Consider the following 22,669-nt stretch of genomic DNA (forward strand, 5'->3'; position numbering starts at 1 on the left):
TTCGTCACACTGCCGACTCATGTTCATCTTGGAGTCCACTAGGACTCCAAGATCCCTTTCCACTTCCGTGCCACCCAGCAGGTCATTTCCTAGGCATTTCCTATAACTGCATGAGTGAATATTAATCTGATGACCTAATTTTTCTAAAAAAACAAGTTGCATATATATAGAGATGACTTTTATATTAACAGTATCAGCAGTCAAAAGCTGCTGAAATGGTATCAAGTCTTAAAATGCCACAAGCCCTAATTCAGCAAAGTGCGCTGGGCTGAATAAATACTCTGTTGTTCATGTAGTTAAGTGCTTTGCTGTATCAGGGCCTAGATTAATTACATGCACCACCATTTTTGTTACAGACTTTGATGCTGCTTAATTTTGTGTGGTGTTTGGAGACCAGCATGATAGGCACGTTGCAAACCCCCGAGACAGTGAGCTGGATGGATATTAATATTGTTTAACATATTTTCTAGCTTAAAGTGCAGTTAGGGCTCATGAAAAGCGCTGCCTTGACAGCTCTGGAGAGTGAAGCCCTTTAAATTCAGGCATCATCTTGATCAACAATTGAGTCCTTCCACATAGCCCTTTCAGTCTCTGACCTTTCTTCCAAGGTAGCAGAGTATAAGGGTGCTACTTAGTACCAGCTTAGAGCTACTCCATTCAGCGCATTGAACAGCTATTCCACAGTCGTTCCCTTCTGTTTCCCACTGATGGGGGATGGATATGAACTTTGGAGAACAGCTTGAAACAGTTAGTAGGCTCATACCATTAACCCGCTGCTATTCACTCTGATAATCCTAGCATTTATCTTAGTAAAAAAATTAAGCAGCAAGGCAACGCTTCCTGATGGAAGAGTTTCATTTTCTGTCTACAGAACAACGATGGCCATGATAAATTCTTTCCTCCACCCACATCATTGCAATAGCTTCATCAAAAACAGTCAGGATACTGCTAGGAGTAGCTATTGGACGTTTCCCATCTCCTTTTCTAGTTCTACAGGCAGCCGGTGTCGGGGGGGCGGTTCAGCCACCTTGCAGCATTCGAGCATTGAAGCCATGCTGCAAGTCCTGGATTTGCAAGTAGCAAATATTGCAGGCTGATGAATTGCACGGTGAGAGACCTCCCAGCTTGCGAATCCGTAACTGGGCACTTACGATTTGAAAACACGCGGATCAGGGAAATAAAAAATCAAAAGCTTTGAGCCTCAGGTTCTGGAGGAAGAAAAGCCACTGGTGTGTCTCGCACAAATAAATGTAAATAACACACAGGCCCCCCTGCACCAGTTAAAATATGGCCTAATCTTTTTTTGTTATTCTTCCCCTTTATAAGACCTGCCTGGTTCTAGATGCATTCGTAATTTAAGGCAGTAAAACGAGGAGCGGGGGGATGCCTTGTTGACAATCTCAATAGAGGTGTTTAGGACTGACTGTTAGAAGGAAATTCAAGGATCTTCTCAACCCAAGCCGTTGTTCGAAAGATCAGCGACGCTCAGGGCAGAAATGCAGCTCTTCAGAGCAGCGACCATCTTCCTATTCTGTTTGTACAAGACTCAGCACAGCAGGGTGGCCTGGTTTACAACTAGAGCTTGCAAGAGCCATATCAATGCAAGTAATAATTATCACTGGGTGAAATTATACACCCTGTGCTACGTAGGAGGGCAGACCGGATGATTCATAATCTAATCCCTTCTGGCCTATGAATCAGTGATAAAGCATGTTGGGGAAGGCTGCTGCTCATGTTTTACCTACTTTATGGATAAATACAGGGCTTCTGACTTCAGACCTGTCAGTCAGGCACTTTTCACTAATGCCAAGTTCCCATGAAGGACAAGAAAATACTGAAGCAAACGAAGCTTGAAACTTCTCAGCTCAGAGGCTTGGAAGTAGGGACAATGCAGCTCAGACCCCTCCACCTGTCCTGCAGTGTGCTCCCTTTCTGTTCACAGTGGTCTTCGGGCAGTTTGCCTTCTTTCAGACGGCACTTAATGACGTTATAGAGGTGCACGATGGACCCAACCAGCACGCCCGACTCCTCAGCTCGCTCTCCGGCTCCCACACAGGTGAGAAGCTACCCCCGGTTCTGGCAGGGAGAGGGGAACTGATGCGTGATCCTCATAACACTAACTGCACTCACGAGCGAGGGTGGGTTATAAGGAATGGAGCTGGTGCCGCTGAGTTGGGCAAGTCACAGAGTAGCCCCCCACCCCCAGGGCTCAGGTGGTCCCGGGGGGCAGTGCAGCCATAAAGGGAAGCACCGGGCTCCTGCACATCTCAGGCAGGCAGACAGGCTCCAGGAAAGAAAAAAAAGATTGCCGCTTTTATTTTTTCTTGGGCAGAGCCTGCCTTCCCGGGCTGCTGCCAGGCTGCCTGCATGGGCTTCCTGCAGAGCCGCAGAGCTGCACGGAGCCCAATGCTTCGCTCCACGGCTGTAGGGCAGCAAGCTAAAACTTCTCGGAGGCGTTTTAGTTTGCTGAGCCCCAAGACGGTTAAGACACATTACACGGCTGAATTTGCTACAGCAGCTGGAATTACTGCGCAATACGCCGCTGCCACGTGCAAACACCAGCACCATTAAAGTGGCACAGAAGCATTTTACCCTCTTTAAAGTGTCGTGCACACATGCCCCTCATTTCATCTACACACGGCTTCAGAGTGTCTCCCCAAAGTTACATGGGGCTCATTCAGTTCCCAGCCAGCAGACAAATCACAAAGTGTTATGTCACGTCCTTCCCCTACTGGCACATCAAGGGGCTAGAGGTTACCTTCCCTTCACTGCCCCCAGTCTCCCATCCCTTTATGTTCTGCCTCTCTGAATAAGCTCCACCTACATCTGCCAAGGCCCCACCCCCAGCAACCCGGTAGCGCTTTGTGGACTGAGTTCCCTGAGGCTGTGCAAAAGAAGCCTGTTGCATGTCATACGGCCTGTTTCACATAAAAGAGATGTGCATGCATGCATACCATGTGGTCGCTGCAGTTAGGATTTATGTACATGGGTGAGATGTGCATCATTAACTGGTGCATCTGAATTCTAGTTTTTCACAGCTCAGCTGGAGCTCTTTAAAAAATGCTTTCATGAGTCACGATGAAATTCTGAGCCACGGACTAGCCCTCTCAAGATGAGATTTTTTTTTGCTGCCTTTTTTCTACTGAAATCTTCCACATTTGCTGTCTTTTCTGAAAGAACTGCTGGAGGCAATCCTGAGCCATCCAGAGCCACGTGCTCTTACAACTGGATTCTTACTGATCCCTCTGTACTGGCTCTATCCAGCAAAATGTTATTGCAGGATCATTTCTCCTGCCTCTCTGTTCTGGGAAGGGAGTAAAATGGCTCAGCGCCTCAAAGGAAAACGTGCAGCCTTTCATTTAACACCTTGCTGCATGGGCAAAGGCAAGATGCCTTCATGCCAGCCTTAGTAAAATGGCCTCTGTAAGTCACTTCCTCAAATGATGCTGTGACCCATATATGCCTGTCATCTGCTTTGTTCTCCCTAGGTGAATCATTGCCCTTAGCCACCACCAATCAAATCCTCATCAAATTCAGCGCCAAGGGTCAAGCCACTGCCAAAGGGTTTCATTTTGTCTACCAAGGTAGGTACAGTTGCAGGTTGGAAACACCCCCCAGGACTGGCAAATATCTAGTTGAAATAGATGCATAATTTTTTATATATTTTTTTTGCTTCTGCTGCTGTTTAAAAAAAGACCTGCATTTGTACAAGATTTTGCAAAGTCACGAGCACTGTCAACTCCTGTTGGCTTCAGTGGAACCGAGGGCTTTTATCATCTGTCCCAGCTGGCCTTGATTTCCAAAGGCAGTCGGGTGCCTGTTCCCCTAGATCAGTTTAAAAATGTTAGTCCTTTGCCTAACCGATCTAGGTCCTTTTAAAGCACTGATTCTCAACCATTTGAGACTTGAGGCACCCCTCCTTAGAGTCAAGGCGCCCCTTGGAAAATGCTGGCTCTGAGCTTTCACTCATTCTCGGACTATGGAAAAATAATAGAGCAGGTCTTCTGTTGTAAAAAATTCAGAAAAAGCACAGTAGGTCAGAATATTTTTTTGTCACTATGGCTTTCTATGTGAAGTCTCTGGGTTTATCCTGAGAATTGTGTGGCTTGTAGCGCACCTAAGAGTGCTTATATTGTGCGGCACCCTTAAAAGGATCTCGTGGCACCCCACGTTACCTAAGCCGAGAATTGCCACTCTAAAGCCTCTACTCCCATGTCCGTAATATCTGAGAGGCTCTCTCATAGCACCTGACTCAGTGTTCAGAAGGTTTTCCCCAGTGACCCTTCAGTACATAACTGATTGATCTGCCTCTCTGTTCTGCAAAATTCCTTGCTTCCCCCCTCCCATCCTCCGTGACAGCCCCCGAGCCTCATGCAGGCAAACTGATTTGGATGCATTTAAATAGGAAATATTTGGATGTAATTAAATAGGAAATATACCTATAATGTAGTGGGGAAGTAAATGAATGGCCATTATGTAGGAATGTCTCTACACAAGATGGATAGGACATGGGAGCTGGTTGTAGGGGAGCCTTTACCTTCCCCAGGTAGGAAAGGGAGTCAAGGTTTGACTCAGAGTAATCAGAGAGCCCTTCAGCTGAGTTTCATCTAATTATTGTTAAGCAACTGTCCAATCACTAATGAATTCACCAAATCAAGGGCTTTGATGAAATCAATAAAGATTACCTCCTTCCCTCCTGAGCGCGTTTTAATTACAACCCTGGGCTGCACAATCTTTCATGATTACCACATGGCGAGCGAGAGTCAAAGAACGAAATGCCCGTAATCCAGACTTGCATAGCTGGTATCTAGTGGCTTTTGTTTTCATTTAACATATACAGAGATCACCTCCTCCCCTGTCGGCCCATATCCAGCCCTTTTGAATGTTAATAGCAGTTAGCAAGGTATGAGTGTTTACCATCTCAAAGCACTTTACCGAAGTAGTCGTGAATGATCATTGTCCTTGGTTTACAGGTGAGCAAACTAAAGCCTAGAGGTGCTGCTTGAGTTTGTTTGTTTGCTTGTAAATGGTAATTATGGATGCCCATTTAGAAAGCTCCAGGCCTGCTAATAATTTAATTAAGCTTAAGATGGTAGTGACTTAGCATTCAGGACTCGCATACAGCCAGCCTGCGAATGAAAGCAACCACAAGCCCCTCTGGACCATACCGTTGGCTTCCCCTACCTGAAATCCTGTCTGATAAGCAGCTTTTGCAGACTGCCTGGAACAGCATCAAGTTTGTGCTAGTTTGGGCTCGGGCTGTTGGGAGAAGATAGAGGCGATTATGATTTGTGTAGATTTTCAAGGAACAAGGAAGTTAAGCAAAAAGGTGCTTCCATGGTAAGCCCTATATAAATTCCTGGGGGAGGCCATTTGTACATCGATGGCACACACGCATGTATCTATGAGTTTGTGTGGATATGCGCACTATTGAGGCATTCTGTATTTCAGACCTTAATATCTGGAGACTTGTTGGGTTCTTTTTAACAGATTATTTTGCACAGGAGGCCTGGGGATGTGCAAGGTCCTGACCTTGGGTCACGAATAGGGACCTTCTCAAATCACAATTTTGGGGATTGTGTGGAAACCACGAAATCTGGCGTTGCCCGCGAAATCAAGCAATGCCTGCAAAATCTACGAGAAAACAAACTTTTCAAAAATAAAATGCTTGCTCCCCAGGGGAAGCCAGAGATCCTTGTGACTGCTGCAGCCCGCCAGGTGGGGGCTGCCAGCATGAAGGGGAGACCAACATGGCGGCCACCATACCTTGCCACTGATTGGCTGAGAGGGTTTCCTGTTGTGTGATTCCACCCCTCTCCATCAATCAATGATGAGGGGCGGAGCCACTGTGGACCCTTGGCCAATCAGAAGTGTGGTGGGTGGGGGGCGGTGCTGCGATAAGCCCATGAAAATGCCAGCCAGCCCCTCGGTCTGCCCATGACGTCGGCTGGCTGCCTCCTCGATTTGAGTAGACCCCCTAGTCATGAAGCAGAAAAGCATGATTGGCTCTTAACGCCACCCAGTTATCACCACTCGTATTCTGCTCACGCTCTTTCCCACGTTCCCCCAAGTCCAACAGGCAGGAAACTTTAAATAGCATATTGAACGCAGCCTGAATTCAGCAGGAGAGTGGCAGGGTCAGGCGCGCAGGTGCGGTTGTTTCAGGAGCTTGGAGAGAGGCCAAGCACATGGTCCTTTGTCTGATGCAAAAATGCTTCAACCCAGCTGAGGCCAAAGCTCTCCTCTTGAGCTGCAGTTCAGATCCATGGATAGCAGAGTCACCTCTGATTTGCACGAGGCGACAGGTACCCAGGTACCCGGCAGCAGACGCCTTTTTCAAAAAACACAGATGGGCTTCAGACCTTAACCCCTCCTTACTTTCCCAGTTCCTGGCTTTTGTGTGTGTGCACAGTCGTGGGGTTGCTCATCTCAGGTCTGTTTTGCTGGAGGTTTTGTAAGGCCTTATGGGTACAAGACAACACAGGGCATTGTCATCAATCTCTCTGAACCAAATTGAAACCAAACGAATTAGCAATATTATGTGCCCGTACTCTTTCTGTTTGTTCCCTACCCAGCAGCTTGAGCCTAGAGCGCTAATAAATCTTGGAGCAACTAAGAGAAAAAATATGCATTGATTTCCTACTCCACAATAATCAATTCCTTGACTTCTTTATTCTCCTGGGGGGGCATTTTTCCACATGCAGGGATAAAGGTCTGAAAACTGGTCTCTCGTGTTCTCTGTGAAGTACAGATGTTTCCAATCCCGTACCGCTCACGAGAGCATCCATTTTATGGCTGGAGCTCAGGCCATTACAGCTGCATGAGCAGCACCCATAGCCCCGTTGTCTCTTCCTTCCCTTTCTCTCTCTCTTTGAATTTAAATTGTTATATTATTATAAATATAAATTGGTTTTCATTCTCATAATGAGAGGCCTACTGGTCTGAAAGAACTGAGCCTATGTCCCCCCAGTTCCAGCCTTGAATTCCCTTGTAGCAAGTCACTTGAGGTGTATCGTTTGAGTTAGGTGCTGGGGTTTCCTTGGTTCCTTAACCTTAACCCCTTTGTATTTTGGTTTCCCCCTTTATAAAATGACCTGTCTCATGGGAGTATTATGTGGATTCATAATTTGGAGAGACAGCCTCTTTATAAAACAAATGTCATCCAGAAAGGTCCCGGTTACTGGTGTCACAAGAAACACCTGGCGAGGTGCATGGAAGGGTAAGTATAGACCAAGGTCGTGGGAACGACCATACAGTAGCGTGGAGATGCTCGAGCTAGTGTAAAGCTACTTGTAACAGGTACGAGTGACAGTCTAGTCAAAGCAGCATGTCACTCATGTGCAAACCCATCTAAGAAGCGGGGTCAATTAGCCCATGCTGAGCTCCACACTGCTGCAGGTAGCCAGTGCCAAGCTAACTGCCCTATAGACCACGGTACCGAGGGAAGTTTAAGTGAGAAATGAAATTTCTCTCTCCTTTTTGTTCATGTGTGGATCTGACAGCATTTTGCATCTACGCTTGCCACCTCCCGTGCAGTTCTGTTGTTCACGTGAGTCTTTCACGCAGCGGCAGAGGAGAGAGGAATCAGCTGGAACAGGAAAAGGTGGTTGTAAAGCAACCAAAAATTGTCAAGGAGACTTGGGACTATGCATACTTCCAGGAACTACTTGTAACATGTTAAAAAATGACTGGATTTGCAGCTGCTGGTGATGCTGCAAAAGCCCATGCGCCCCTGGGAACAAGCTTAGGGATAAGCAAAGATGAGGGTTTAAATACTGATGATTTGTGGGAATTAACTGGTTTTTCTCTGGGTACATCTACACTGATAGCTAGAGCGTATTAATACCTGGCACTGCAGACACACGTCCCCAGGCCTGCTAACCCTGCCTGTGAGCATACATGCTGTGGAGCTGCTTGTGACCCATATGTGTATAATGGTGTCCATATGATGTTGGGGTGCTCTGGTGAACAGATGTTCCCCCAAATCCTGGTGAGCACCCCAACAAACTTATAGGTGGCCACCAGATCACCCCTGAGCCTGCCAGCTCTGCACACACACATCCATGCCAGCCCAATGCCAAGCTGTGGATCTGGCATAGAAGGGTGAGCTGTTCTTGCCGGTAGCTGCAGTGCTGTTACAGCTGGAAACAGATTGGGAGGGTGGGAGACATCTCAGGAGCTGTTTCTGACCCTCCAGAAGAAATGGCAGATCTTGATGGGGAGAATCACATCTGATAGATGCTGATATGGCAGAGTGAAGATGCCTTTTGCATGGTGTAGTCCCTGTGGATTCCCCCTACATAAACCAGGGCTTGCCTGCACAGTAGTTCCTAAAGGATGGTGTTGTAATTTCATTAAAAGGATGATGGTGTAACATCATGAAGGAAACCTGGGACAGCCAGCAGTGCTTCCAGAATGGCCACATAAGGACACAGGACTTCATGAAGCCACTTGAGACACTTGCCCCAATCCTCCAGAACTAGGGCATACAAACATGGCTACGTCAGACTGCTGTCAGTTTGTGCCTAACTTGCTTGGTGCTTGGAAGTCAGCTGCCAGTGCTAGGGCAATAGAGGTGCTTGAGGAAGTTAATATGGTGTTTTACAGGAGGTGGACATTGTGAGCATGCCTGAAATAACTGGCTTGGAGAAAGCAAACTTCCAGACCTGTGCAAAAGCTGTCAGTGGTGCTCATGTAGCCATAGCTTTCCTGCCACAAGAAGCATCTGAATATGTCACCTGTAAAAATTGTGCAGGCCTTGGTCAACTAGAGGGAGACAGGTTCAGGACCATCTAGGTATGGCAGGACACTGAGCATTTACCTATCAGGAGAAAGCAGGAACTCTGTTTCCCCCCGCCAGGTAACCTGATTATGAATTTATTCCTGCTGTGACTCTTGCGCTACCTTCTACCACCCTGGTCCAGGCTCTGACATCAGGGCACCTGGCAGAAAATGATTTAGTCACAGGCTGATCTCACTGTGTGTGTTTGGCAGGTAGAAGGCAGGATAGAAATGCTCCCAAAATGCTTTGGATTTCAGTCTGGCCAGTTCCGTCTGGATGAGTGGGCATGACCCATCCTGCACAGCAGCTCTGAGAAGGGGAAGCCATTTTTTTCTGGGAATGAGTTTTCAACATTGTTTTCAGGCCCTGTTTTGGAAACCAGGGTGTAGGCAAGCAAGAGAAATCAGTAAGGATGATAACAGTGGCCTGGTGTGCCCACATCTTGGATTTGCAGGGCGTCACGAAAGAGGAATCGTGATGCTGTGAGTGGGGAACACGCTGTTGCATGCTTAGCATATTTGAGGTGATAAGAGCGTGATATTTTATTACATCCTTTGGATACAATTTCCTGCCTGTTCCGTCTTTCCCAAAGGCTTGTGCGCCAAAGCATTGTGCGACCAGGCTCATTCACAAACAAAGAAGTAGGTTTTCAAATAAGTAGCTTTTGGAAAGCTTTGCAGCATCCCTGGTGCCTGCAAGTAAAGAAGTGTTAAAATAACTGAAAAACTAAGCACAAATATGCAAAAGTCTTCTATCGGGTCAAGTGCAAACACTCTAGTCTGCTAGCGGAGGCGGCTCATAGAAGTGTACCAGTTTTCCTTAGCCTCTTTCAAACTGGCTTAACACAGCTGCACAGGAGTAAAAACAGGAGACATCTTTTCATTAGACTCCATGGAGTAATTCACAGCTCATCCAAGGGCTGCATTGCCCAGTGGTTGCACTGGCCCTAAGGTGCACTGGTGTAGAGAAGAGTGCTGGGCTTCTGCTTGGCTTGTCAGCCTCACGCGGTGTTGAAGGGGTGAAATTCTGTTGCTGGCAAAGGTTTGCATCCCAGTTCAGCATCCTGTTCACGCTTTCCAAAATGTTTTCTCGCTTCAGTTACCAAGATTTAGAATCTGAAGCAAGGCCTTCAGTGCCATAATGGTGTGACTGTGTGTAACAGTCTGCCTGTATATATAACTCTGTCGCATGCTGGCATTACGTGTGCGCACATGCTAAACCCATAATCCCTGCTGCGATTCCATGTTTTTTCTTTGTCGATCAAGGAAAAGTCAATACAACTGAAACGCTAGTTGGATTTGGGGTTTCTCTCCTTCCCCTTGCCGCCTTCTCCTTGGATCTCATCTTGGATCATACGCACTTGGGGAGGGGGTAGAATCGAGGAAGGGGAGAATAGGGAAATGGTGCTGCTTCCCTCTTCATACGAAGCAAAATCCACTCCATTGCCGATAGGGTAACCACAGTATTATAATTCATGACCCTGCAGTCCCACCATGCTGCAGTTTCTGTATGATATTAACAGCTGGCAGCTGCACTCACCCAGCAGTAGCTCCTGTGATGCCCTCTGCTCTGGAGCCAGCTGTGTTATCTGATCCAGCTGTGACATCCCCAGCTGTGTTATCTGATCTGGGGCCTGTTCCAACCCTGGGTCTGTACTGAGGTCTCTTCTTGTGACGTTCTCCATCTCTGGTGCTATATCCCCATCTCCTCCAGCTCCGGGCATCCAGGACTGTAGACTGCATTGGTGAGGACTTGGTCAACCTCCTACACAGTAGGGGCAATTAGCTGGGGAGATGCTGGACTTGGGGTTGGCTGCCTTTAGGATTTTAAAGTGATCATTGTATTAGATAGTTGTCCACTGGATTGCCTCCTGTACCGCTGTCTTTGAGATATGAGGATATGAGTCCCAGATTTGCATGCTTGTCCACAAACCGTGTTGGCCGCATTCATGCCAGAGATCAGTCCACTCGGTGTGGTTTTCCAGCCAGCTTGTAGGAACCCACTGAGCTGTCATCTTGTAGAGCTGTTAGGTTGAGGTGAAGTGAGTGTCACATTAAATACAGCCAGCCCCATGGGATGACAGGCTAAACGTTGACCATATGTATATGAACCAGCATTTAGTCTCTGATATGTGGGAGGTGAGTGAGAAATGAGTGAACAGAAGGATCTGAAAATACAGGCTCAAGTAATTGTGAGATAGTATTGAAGGACTCTGAAAACCTGGAGTTTGCTATCTTTTATTAGACCAACAAGAGTTTTGCCAAAAAAAACTTGCAAAAATCTTGTTGGTCTAATAAAAGATATCATTCTCTACTATGAGTCCTTATTGCCATTTCCTCTAGACCAATACGGCTACAACCTGGATGCCTGGACTGTGCTATGCAGTTTTTCTCTACATTCTTACTTGCAAAGTCAGAGCCAGTCTTAAAGAGAAATCTGTGCTCCAGCCTTGCATCTCAAGCAAGTGAGCTTGGGTTCAGAGTACCAAACCATGGGTCTGGGTATTTTGTGTGAGGTTGTCTGGGCAGGTATTGGGCTAAATTACAGATAAGAGCTTGGCAAAAAAACAAAAAATGGGCAATCAGTATGCTTTGCGTGCATCCTATGTCTGCACTGGAATTTGTACTTTTGTTGCCAAACCCTTGAAGTATTTAACACACTCGTGAAAATAAGTCTTGGACACCTTTTGTTCTAGCTCCTGGATGTTTGTGGTTTATACTAGTATCAAGTTAGGGTGTTGCAGATGTAGTTTTGAAGATGCATTTGGAGAGTCTCCAAACTTTCCTTAATGAAGGCATTAACAACCTTGAGTTTATTGATAGTTGGCTGCAGGTAAAAGTTCCAATGAAGATGCATCTTGAAAATGCTCAGTAGAGCATAAGGGTGATAGTTAATTGGTTTGGTATTAAAATCCTAGGAAAAAGGGTTCCTGCCTATTATTAGTGCAGTAGGGCCAAATTGCGCTAGGAGCTGTACAGGCATAGAACAAAAAGCAGTCCATGACCCAGTGAATTTGCTGCCTAACTATGCCTAGTTAATGCATACTTTTTAAAATCAGTGTGTGTGCCCCTGTGGCTGGCTATTTGTTTGCACGCTGTTCTGTACGTTCCCGTTTTGCAGCTGCGTCTGGGTCTAATGTTTCCCCTGTCTGTGTTCAAAGCGGTTCCTCGCACCAGTGCCACGCAGTGCAGCTCCGTCCCTGAGCCGCGCTACGGCAGGAGGATAGGCAGCGATTTCTCTGTTGGAGCGATCGTCCGATTCGAGTGCAGCGCCGGATACGCTCTGCAGGGATCCCGGAGCATCGAGTGCCTGACGATGCCCGGAGCGCTAGCTCAGTGGAACGTCTCTGTGCCGACCTGCGTGGGTATGTAAAGCTGGTGAGGCAAGGTCCTTTGAAAACCTGCTTCTCTCATCCGCGTGGAAGAAGTCTACAGAGTCATCCTACAGAATAGAGAAATAGCACCTACTGTAAATTAGAGCAGCCTGGCCAGGATTGCCCAAACATCGCACTGCCATCCCCACCTTGCCATTGGATTAGTGGCTCCGGTGTTCCGGGTGCTATGAAAGCAGCAGGAAATCTGCCTCCCTAAAGAGCCTAAAATCATCAGCCAGCTCTTGTTGTTTTTCTGCTGCTAGATGCATTAGTATGACAGCCAAGTTCCTCCCCATTCAACGTCTCATTTGCTTTATTTCAGTGCCTTGTGGTGGAAATTTGACTGAGCGCAAGGGTACCATCCTTTCCCCTGGCTTCCCTGAGCCTTACCTAAATAGCCTCAACTGCGTGTGGAAGATAACAGTCCCTGAAGGCGCGGGAATCCAGGTATCATGTTAACAGCTGTCACTTCAGTACGATATTGAGAAACAGAACCCACGGTGCCTGGTGCACTTGTACAGGGCAAGTACTATCAAGTTGCTGCTTGGAAGGAAATCAGTCAAATGTATACGTCTATTCTGAAATCAAATATTCATTTCCACCATTGCTACCAAAGGTGGGGGACATTTCAGTGGGATGTTTGTCTTGGGGACTTCTCTGCTTGGAGAATTGCCCAGCTCAGCTACAGAAGCATAGAGCTCGAAAAGCAAAATAATTGTTGCCTGTTTTGGGGGAGCATCCACTGTTTACATTTGCAAGCTGAAAGCAACTTAAACCACTCTTGAAAAAGATTGATTCTCCTCGAGAGGAATGACACAGGCAAGAGCGCTAGCACTGTGCATACGGTGTTTTGTTTCCGCATAGATGATCCCTGTATTTTGGGGTCTGTACAGAAGCCATGTTGCAAAGCCTGAGGATGTTCAGTATTGCAGAGGTCACTATAGGTCTCCCGAATGATCTATCCTCTATTCAATACCCTCCATAGCATCCACCATTTATTGGTTTAGAGATGCCAAAGGAAACATCTCCAACTGTTCTGTTCAGTAGCCGTTAATAGATCTGACAGGGTTCTTTGGGTGAATCTGATATCTTATTAGACCAACTTAAATAGTTGGAAAGAAATTTTAGCAAGCTTTTGGGGTTAAAAACCCTGCATCAGGCTGAGGAAGTACAACCTACCCCCCTGTATTAATAGAGCTATCACCTATCAATTTATCCAGTCCCTTTTTGAAGCTGCCTTCACCACCTCTGACGGCAATGAATTCCAAAAGTGAACTAAACATTGCATTAAAAAGTATTTCCCCTTGTTAGTTTTAAACCCGTGCCGTCCTCATTTCAGTGGGTGCCCCTCAATCTCGTATTCTAGGACTTGATAAGCAACAGTTCCCTGTTCATGTGGTCCACACCCTTCCTGATCAATTGATGTAGGTAAAGGGAATTCCCTTAACAGGGCAAGGAATCAGGACTCATGGTAGAGGTGATAGCTTTTATTAGACCAACTAGATTTTTGCAAAAAAATACATTCTTTAATTGCCTCCAGACAATTTTTTTCTTTAAAAAGGCAGTTACAATTTTCTGTCATTTTTTTCTAGACAAAATAAAATAATCTTTAATTGCCTCTAGACCAATACGGCTACAACCTGGATACCTGACTTAATAGGGTAATTCGTTCCATGCATGTGATAATTTCTGGGCTTCCTTCCTCTTTGTGCTATTTTGTTTCCAGGGGACTTGTCCATTAAGTGCTTTTATTTTTCTATCAAGTATTTGTTTAATAGAGTCCCCCCATGCTCTCCCCCATTCCTCACATGACACTTGTAGCTGCTGGCACAATACAGCAGCTGTGTCTTTTTTTGACGGGTTTATCCTGACATCAGGTACTGTTTTATTACCTCCGGTGCCGCGGTTCAGCATCTCACATGAAGTGACCGGGTCGGATCCTGGTTGTGGTGACAAGGCCACCAAGCTGACGGCCTTTTGGCTTCTGGGTTGTTTGCGGTTTGCAATGGTGCAGCGGGCAAGAGCAGGATCTGGCCAGCCTGTGGCTTGTCACTTTGGTGACAACTTGTTAAAAGGGAGAAGGTGGGAGGGAGAAAAGTGTCCCATGCCCTCTACCGAAGCTTTTGCTACTTCCAGACTGGCAAATTCCTCCCTCTTGTTTTGTGTTTGAAGTCCAATTAACAGAGTGTTTTGGAAAGCTGCAAAACTCATCATAGATTACTTCCCACTCATTCAGAATTGTAGCCATTAAAAGAAGGAGAATCGCAAGAGGCTTTGTTTAGCTCAGCAAAACATTTGAACAGTTGAGGCATTTTGCAAATTGTTTGGGACGCACAGGATCGAGAGGTGATAATTAATTAACTTCAGGGTTTTTTTTAAAAGCTGATCTCAATAGACGTCTCTATTCTTCTCCCCTCTGCTTTGAGGGCTGCGTTTCAATGGGACTGTTTTCAGCGCATGTCGTTGCTAACTGTTTTTACATATGTACGCTTCGAATGGAAGGAAGTGAATAATAAATCAGGCTATTAAGGGGAGGAAAAAAGCATGCCTTTATTCATAAGTGCTCTTCCCCATGACTGCCTGCTCCATGTCTCGACGATGCATCTTAGAAACCTTTGCATAAACCATCAGAGGAAATACAAGGGTCAAAGCAGGAGACCATCCACATGCTTCCCCCCACCCAACAGAGGGGCATGGACATAAAGAACAGAAAAGAAGTGCTTGAGTTTATGAACACAAGAGATGAAATCATCTCACTTCAAAATGAACGCCAGTTCAGTTATTTCCAAATTCTTCGCCAGTATGGCTGCAGCCAAAAACCTGAGCAGACTGGTTTATTCTCCAGTACCATGGGGATAAGTCGTCTCTGGGGGGCTGATGCTTGGGCCTTCTGCACAGTCCTCTACTGCTTGAGGGGCTGGGGTACCCGAAGGGATGCTAGTAGCAGTGTCCACACTATAGCAAGGAAAGGATGCTTTAGTCAGTGGTGACAGAAAGCAAGATGCAGCCCCTTCAACTTTGGCCCATAAAAACAATAAAAGGAAGCCAAGATGCAAATTCAGATGGCTTCCCAAGAAAAGGCCAGCATTGATTTGTCATATTGTTTTTTCCTTTTGGAAGTTTTGGGGTTTTTTGTTGTTTTGTTGGTTTTTTTGTGGAAGAGAAGATGGCTGAGAGCTGACAGGTGAACCCCATCACCTTATGAAATCCTCCCCCTGCCCGGTAGCAGCTGAGAACAGGGACATGCGAAGGCAGAAGCAGTGGAAGGCTGTCTGTTTGGCCCACATCAGAGTGGAGATACATTATCCAGCTGTGCTCGGGGCACCGTGCTCCCAAACGCTGTCTCTTTGCTCAGGTGGGCCACAACAGAGCCAAGGCCCCTTGCCCCGGCCCACATCACACTCACCATTGCCCCAATTACTTGCTTTGTCTGCAAAATGTTCTGTGTTATTAGATACTAATTTAAGCATCGGTTTACCCTCATTTTGTACAACAATTAAAGGTTAAACAACTGTAAATCAGAGGAGGAGGCGAAATTAGAGCTTTCTTAGCAGCAACGAGGCCGGGACAGGGTTTTTATGTAATCAATGCACCAGCTAGCACTTCTGCCATGAATTATTCATTCATGGAGCGAACCTTCCTGAGTGAATTAATTTATATACATGGCAGTAAATAGATGCAGATCCCTTGTGAATCCACATGTCAGCCTAGAATTAGAACCTTAAAATGTTTATGCCTTTAAATAAAAAAAGGGGTGGGGGGGAATTAAATAAATTGCCAAAAAAAAAAAAAAAATTAAACTAAATAAAACCCTCCTTTGTTCTCAATAATGTACATCACAATTGGGGTGTAATTATGCCTGCTGAAAGGTATTGACTTGGTCAGTATGATCGGTAATGGCTCCATAAGGGTTATTAGCATTCTGGCTAGACAGAGTCTATTTGTTTAAAAGAAAAAACCCTGAAAAGTTCTCTCAAAGTTCTTGTATTATTCAGAGTAAATCAAGCAGGAAACAAAGTTAAAATGCCAGAAATTATTGTTTGAGGGTTGTTTTTTTTTTAATTATTATTATTTTATCTTAATAGGGAAGAAAAGGAGGCAGATGTTTGGAATAGATTTGTCAATACAACCTCTCAGGATATTAGAAATCACAGTGTTCACATAAGACTTCCAGAGTGGAGAAAAGTGTGTGTGTGTGCGCGCATGCACGCACGCGCATGCACAAGGATGTGCGTGTGTGTGTCCATATGTGTAATCAAGGTTTGCAGACAACAAAAGTAGCTTCAAAGTGCTGTGTCCTGCTCCAACCAAAAACCCTGTCCTGCAAATGCTTCCTGCTGAGCTCTAGGCTATAGAGAGCCATCGCGTTGACTTCAACAGGGCTACTTTTGATCAGACACATTAGGGTTAGCAGACAGCATTTGTTCAGTGTGATCTCAAAGAACCAAGCAGCTGCAATAAGCAGATGTAGGAGGTCTGAAAATAAATAGGAATCCGCTGACTGCATTCCTGAGGGTGGTAGGGACTAGGGAACCCCGGTTAGGCACTCCAACTCACATCCCATATACAGATTTTCTCAGGTGCTGAACAGGCATTGAATGTAATGGGAATTATCGGTTCCTCTGAAAATCAACCTGCTGCTTTAAGAGCCTAAATAGGGTTTAGGTACCAAACTTTGGGTCCCCATGTTTGATCATTGAAGCCACAGGTGAAAAGGGAAAGCTGCTGTTGGCAAGGATGCATAAGGGAGCGAAGTGTTCACGTAACACTGACTTCCAGTGGCTGTTTAAAAATTCCAGCCTACGTATATTAGGGGGATGCGAGGGAGAACATTTGGATCTCGCAAATACTGTCCAGATCTGTCTTTGTAGAAATCAAGAAACAAAAAACCCACTTGACAGTCACTTCTGGTGTCTACACTGAAGACGGAGTCATTTTTGAGTGCAGCCAAGGAGGTGCCCACCCTACTGATGTGGATGATTTTGGTGATTTCCCTTTAAGTCCAGCTTTTGTTTCTCTAAAATAAAGTCCCAGCTCTCATCACTGAAGAGATAAATAGAGGTTAATATAAAGAACTTAAAAGCCTAACCTCTTTTTTTTTTTTTTTTTGAGCCAGTCTCTTATTTTTTGAATGCCTGGAGGTGGTGATGCTGCCCAGGGAAGCATCTTCCTTCTGAAAACATCCTGTTTTGAAGTGTAAACCTGTAGAGTTTTGCCTGAGTTTCACAAATTTGCAACCCAGGGCCGGATCCTTTGCTAATGTTAGTCAGCTGTGAAGTCAAGCGCTGTGTCAGTTGGCACTAGCGGAGAATGCAGGCCATTATATGAGCGGAGGCTTTCCAGTTTCACTGTAAACACTTCAGAGAGCCCAACCGGTGACTCGGTGACAACAGTTGTGTAATTTTCGCAATGCATCATCACGAACATAATAGCAGTTCCTAGTGAGATTAAACCCTGGGACGCATAGTTATCTTTATTAATGGCTCTGTCATTGGTATTACTTTTGCTTAACAGCAGCCTGATTTCAGAATGAATTATATTTGCGCTTTCTTTTTTTAACATTTCAGATTCAAGTCATCAGCTTTGTTACTGAGCAGAACTGGGATTCCTTGGAAGTGTTTGACGGAGGGGATAATACAGCCACCATGTTGGGTAGTTTCTCTGGTAGGTACCACCCAAAACTCCTGCATGCAGTATTGAATAAAGCATGTAAGCACGTGCTTAATTTCCCTTGACTTCTATCAGACTTGAACATATGCTCAGGATGGCTTACGTCAGTGATTCTCATTACCGCTCAGGATATGCTTAAGTCAGTGATTCTCAGCCAGGGTACCAGGGCACCCTGGGATGCCATGAGATCCTTTTAAGAGTTTTGCAAGGCGCCACGAATATATTTGCATTGTGAGGTTCATCAGCACCTACACAGGATTCACAAAGCAAACCCAGAGGTTCTCAAATAGGAATCGGTAGCATCAAAAATAGGCTAACCTCTTGGGATTTTTCTGAGTTCTTTGCAACAGAAGAACTGCGCTGTTATTTTTCTGTGGTCAAAAAATGAGTCAAAGCAAAGAGCTGGTATTTTCCAAGGGCTGCCTTAAATCTAAAAAGATTGAGAACTGCTGCCTTAAGAGTTTCGCAGAATAAGAATGGGTATAAGCATGTGCTTAAAGAGATTTTTTTCTCCTTTATTAAACCAGGCCCTTGAACCTATGTCTAGCTTCAGGAAATACCAGCAGGGAACTTTAAACATGGCAGCAGCTGGCCAGGTCTGTAGTCCTAGTCTGGCATTTACTGTTAGCAATCAGATTTTTTTAGAGAAACTGCAAGAATTCATTCCTCAAAGTGGGATCTGGGAAGGTGGACTCAACTTGCATGCCAGCAATAAAACCAGCTTGTTTCACCGTGGCTTGGGACGGGCCAGTTTGTCTTGTGTGTGTGTGTCCACACTAGAAAATGTTTTGCCTGTTTTCCAGCAATGGTGTGGGCGTGAGTTCATACACGTCTCAAGGATTTTTCACTTTTTTCATCAAAATTGCTCTGAGCCCTGTCTAATAGCACTTTTGCCATTGCTGGGAATGAGAGAGGATATTGTAGTAAGGAAGGCCCCACAGTCTCATTTTACTCACCTGAAAAATGGGCGCAATACTATTGCATTTTCCCTGAACTGTAGACTTTTAGGTGCAAAACTGCCTCCTTCTTGGGATCCAGCTTTGCTAATCATATAAAGAGTGGTTAGAGAGCATCAAGACCAACTCAATCCTTTCCCCCAGATTGCCTGCACCTAAGGTTCCTCCCTGGACACAGCTCAGCCCATACCCTAGATCCTCTCTATACAGGGAGAGCTTCTCCCACCTGCTTTACATCCATGTGAGATAACAAGTCACCTGAATCACTGAGTCAGCAGGAGCCACCTAACTTTTTCCATGGAGAATTGGCACTGGGTGGAGGGTTCATGGCAAAAACTGCCAACCCCAATCACACAGAGTCATGAGATTCAATTCGATTCAACAAATGTTTTTTAAAATGCTTCGTGATCCACAGATGAATGGGGTCGGGCACCCTTCATAAAACGTGGCAGCCTTTGATTCCAGAGTTGAGTTGGGTCGTGGCTTTTCAGCTCAAAACACAGGGGTCTGCTACTGTAACAGCAGGTGAGACCCAGGGGACACGCTCTGGTGTCTCCAGTGACTCGAGCTCTATTCCCTTCTCTTCTCATCATCAAATCTCCCCCTCGATCCCTTAGTCTGCCTGAACTCCACCACATCAGACTTTACATGATGAAATACATTGCAAGGCTTTGAACACGTCTTTGCAGACCAGCCTTGGATATTCCTCTGCCGGCCTCATTAGGACCTGATCAGAACAAGCAGGACTGTTCAGTTAAAGGACTTTCTGTTCTCAGACTCGTCTCAGATTTATGCAGCAAATCTCTGAAGACAGAGGGGAGGAGAAAAGAGTGCTCATCCATAGCCATGTACACCTCTTATTTTCCTAGGTACCACAGTGCCAGCATTGCTGAACAGCACCTCGAATCAGCTCTATCTGCATTTCTACTCGGATATCAGCGTGTCTGCTGCCGGTTTTCACCTGGAGTACAAAAGTAAGAGCAGCTCCCCTGATGTGTTCCTGTAAGGTGCATGCTATAGCTTTGATCCCACTGCTCCTTATGTGCTGGGTAAGATGGTTATGGGCCAGGGTGGGTGGGCACCAGTCAGGTCAAGAGTGTAGTTTTGACCCTGTCTTAGGAAGCAGTGAGCTTCAAGCCTGCCATGGGTCTGTTCCCTTGCTCTCAAGCATACAGGGTATAAAAGAGATGTAAGTGCAGCTGAAGGAGACCCGGCTGTAAACATGGTCCTTATCCTCCAGGCAGTGCAGTTACCTATGGGCTGCCTCTGTTTGACCTCCATTCTGCTATAAGGTGGGAGTATCTTGGCAGCCAGTGGGATGGATCTACTGCACAATCCTGTCCTGCTTGCCATGTTAGGCAGGCCTAGCATTTATACATGCGGTGCTCTGCTGCTGTGTGGCCTTACTCTTCCACATGCAAACAGGGTGCAGTTGACCATGGCAAGGCCATGTTTGGCCAAGTTTTGTGATAGGAACTGAATAGAAGGCCCGTGGGAGGATGTTCTGGCTAAAGTAGGTGCAGCCTAAGGCAGTCCAGGGAGTGTCTTTCCAGTCCTTTCTCCTGTTCAGGTTTCTTGGAAAGTTTACTGCTCAGACCAGTGCAGCTTGGAGGTGTTGCATTGAGCAGCTGTGATGTAGATAGAGTACACTGATGGGATGTTTGCTGCCTAGTGGGCAGGGTATGGGAGCCTCATGTGGATTTAGATTGGAAGATATCAGAGCAGGCCTGAACTGTATCCATAGGTTGGTGAAGGAAAGTGGGTCTCAGTGGTGTTAGAGAAGCTAAAGTGGGAGATATTCTCTTTAGGAAGGGCCGGTGGGGTTTCCTTGTAAAGCTTCCTTCCCCCATATTTTGATTCCCCATTTTGGATTGACCCCAGCCAGTCCCCGAAAAGGCAGTGCAGTGGTTAACCCACAATAAGCAACCATGCAGTGCTGACAGCTATCAGCTTCCAAGTAGCATGGCTTTGGGTGGAGGAATGATAGCTAGAAGAGCATCCAGCAACCCCATAGATACTGTATGAGTTCAAGCCTGCCTCTCACGAATTTAAATAGACATGCAACAACAGAGGCATCAATGCAGCTCGTGCACATATGGATGCGACACCCCCAGCAGGAAGGCCAGTGAATTCTCCGCTGATGGCAGAGTGGCAAATGCAGAGAGTCGGACTCGCTGGCTCCTTCCCTGTGTGGGTATCGGCAGCACTGAGCTGATGAGAGATGCACTGAGACTGATGTCTCCGTTAGCTGAATCTTCCTGCAGGCAATGTGAACATAATTGTTTTTTGCTGGACACCAAATCTGACAAGTGTTCACAATCATGAATCTTGCCTTCAGCTCTTAAGCCAGACAGTTGTTTATTTGGTTTTATTTTTCAAGGCAGCAGATAGATTTAAAACTGTATTTCACCTGCAAAATAGTAGAGGACCCTGCTGTCTGGCTGCAGGGGCTGTGTGTACTTGCTTGCCAGGGTGCATTCTGTGTATGCATTTTCAGAGCCCGTGTGCTGTCTTGGTAAAAGCAGGGCTGATGAAGATAAGGAGGACTTTGGAGGGAGGCTGTGGTCCAGCAGACTGAGCATGGGTACAGGGCTTAATGCAATGTGTCCCTGATTTCCATAGGAGCCCATGGAAACATCCATCAGGCAGATAAGTTATTCATATAGTAGCAGAGAGGCCTAGATCAGGACATGGAGGCTGTTTGTGCCTGGTGCTGTACGTACAGACAGTATGATGACCATCCCTGTCCCAAATAGCTTTAGAGTCTAAATTTGACCTTTAGCTGAGTCCTGAATACATTATATCAGGTGTGCCACAAGGTAAAACTTACCCCCTCCCTGAGTGCCACTGCAGTCCTCTTCCCTGTCCGATCTCCTGCTCTGCTTTCTGCTCCCTGCCCTATCTGTCCTATTTCCCCCTGTTTCCTCCCTAGTCTGCCACATGCCACGCAGAGGCTGTCTGCGCTATGTGTGGTCCCCCCCTGCACTACATTTCATCGAGCTGGCAGGATCGTCATAGTAACCCCCTCCTCCCTGTCTGGAGAAATGAATAAGCTCTTTTCTTCATCATGACCTGCAGGAAAGTGGGGAGGCACTTAAAATTTTCCTTGTCCCAGATTTCAGCTGTAATGGGGGGGTCGATAGTTTTTGATGAGGGTCAACTGATGCCCGTGTTGCCTGTGGAAGTTGTTTTATCTCCTCTTTTGGATACCAGTCTGTAATCAGTGGGAGTCTTGCCCTTTATCCCATGTTGCCAGTTCAGTGAAATGGTAACCCTTCTCTGTTTTATGTTTGCTTGCAATAGATAGTTAAAAGAGCAGCTTCTTTTTCTCCTTGTATAGCACTGAGCAGTAAAGCACTGGCATCCATGTCTTGGCCAGCACAGCACTGAAGCTTGGTTACTGTGATCTGGGGCCCACTCTTACGTTCAGTCTTCAGCCAGAGATGGATGCTAGAGCAGCAGATGCCGTGGTGCTCCATTGAGGACAGTAAGGGCTGGCTGAGATGGGCTGAGCAGCTACTGATGAGCTAGGGAGGGTGGGAGCCAACAGCTGTGGGGAGCAAGGAGTGATGGGGTTGTGCATCAGAAACAGAAATGTCCCCTTCGAGCTGAATGTGGAGTCAATTATGTCAATCCCATATGTTCAAAAGAATATATGAAACCTCTCCCCATCATACTCCCAGACCACGGGAGGTTAATTTTGGTCCTTTTCACCATTCTTGTTTGGTGTTTCGGTTTGGGGATGTTGGTCATGTTATGACTTCTGGTCTCATGTATATGAGCAGGATGGAACCCAAGGCCTTCAGCCCCGAGAAGCCCCTGCCACTTGAATTAAAGGACAGCTTCTTACACTATAAGTAGCAGGTTTTCATTGTAATTGCCGTGAGT

The 22,669-nt window shown here is 46.1% G+C and overlaps 1 protein-coding gene across 4 annotated transcripts in view; it reads left to right on the forward strand.

Annotated features, from left to right (window-relative positions):
* Positions 1-22,669, forward strand: part of CSMD2 (CUB and Sushi multiple domains 2) — a 640,139-nt gene that overhangs the window by 513,758 nt on the left and 103,712 nt on the right. For all 4 annotated transcript variants that reach the window (XM_019547773.1, XM_019547775.1, XM_019547774.1 and 1 more), the window contains 6 exons: positions 1,943-2,056; positions 3,489-3,584; positions 11,943-12,146; positions 12,478-12,602; positions 17,723-17,819; positions 19,651-19,755. In XM_019547773.1, coding sequence (XP_019403318.1) covers positions 1,943-2,056; positions 3,489-3,584; positions 11,943-12,146; positions 12,478-12,602; positions 17,723-17,819; positions 19,651-19,755 — 741 coding nt within the window. The remainder of the gene's footprint in view (positions 1-1,942; positions 2,057-3,488; positions 3,585-11,942; positions 12,147-12,477; positions 12,603-17,722; positions 17,820-19,650; positions 19,756-22,669) is intronic.

This window comes from Crocodylus porosus, unplaced genomic scaffold (assembly GCF_001723895.1).
Source record: "Crocodylus porosus isolate Cpor-Errol unplaced genomic scaffold, CroPor_comp1, whole genome shotgun sequence".
NCBI lineage: Eukaryota > Metazoa > Chordata > Crocodylia > Crocodylidae > Crocodylus > Crocodylus porosus.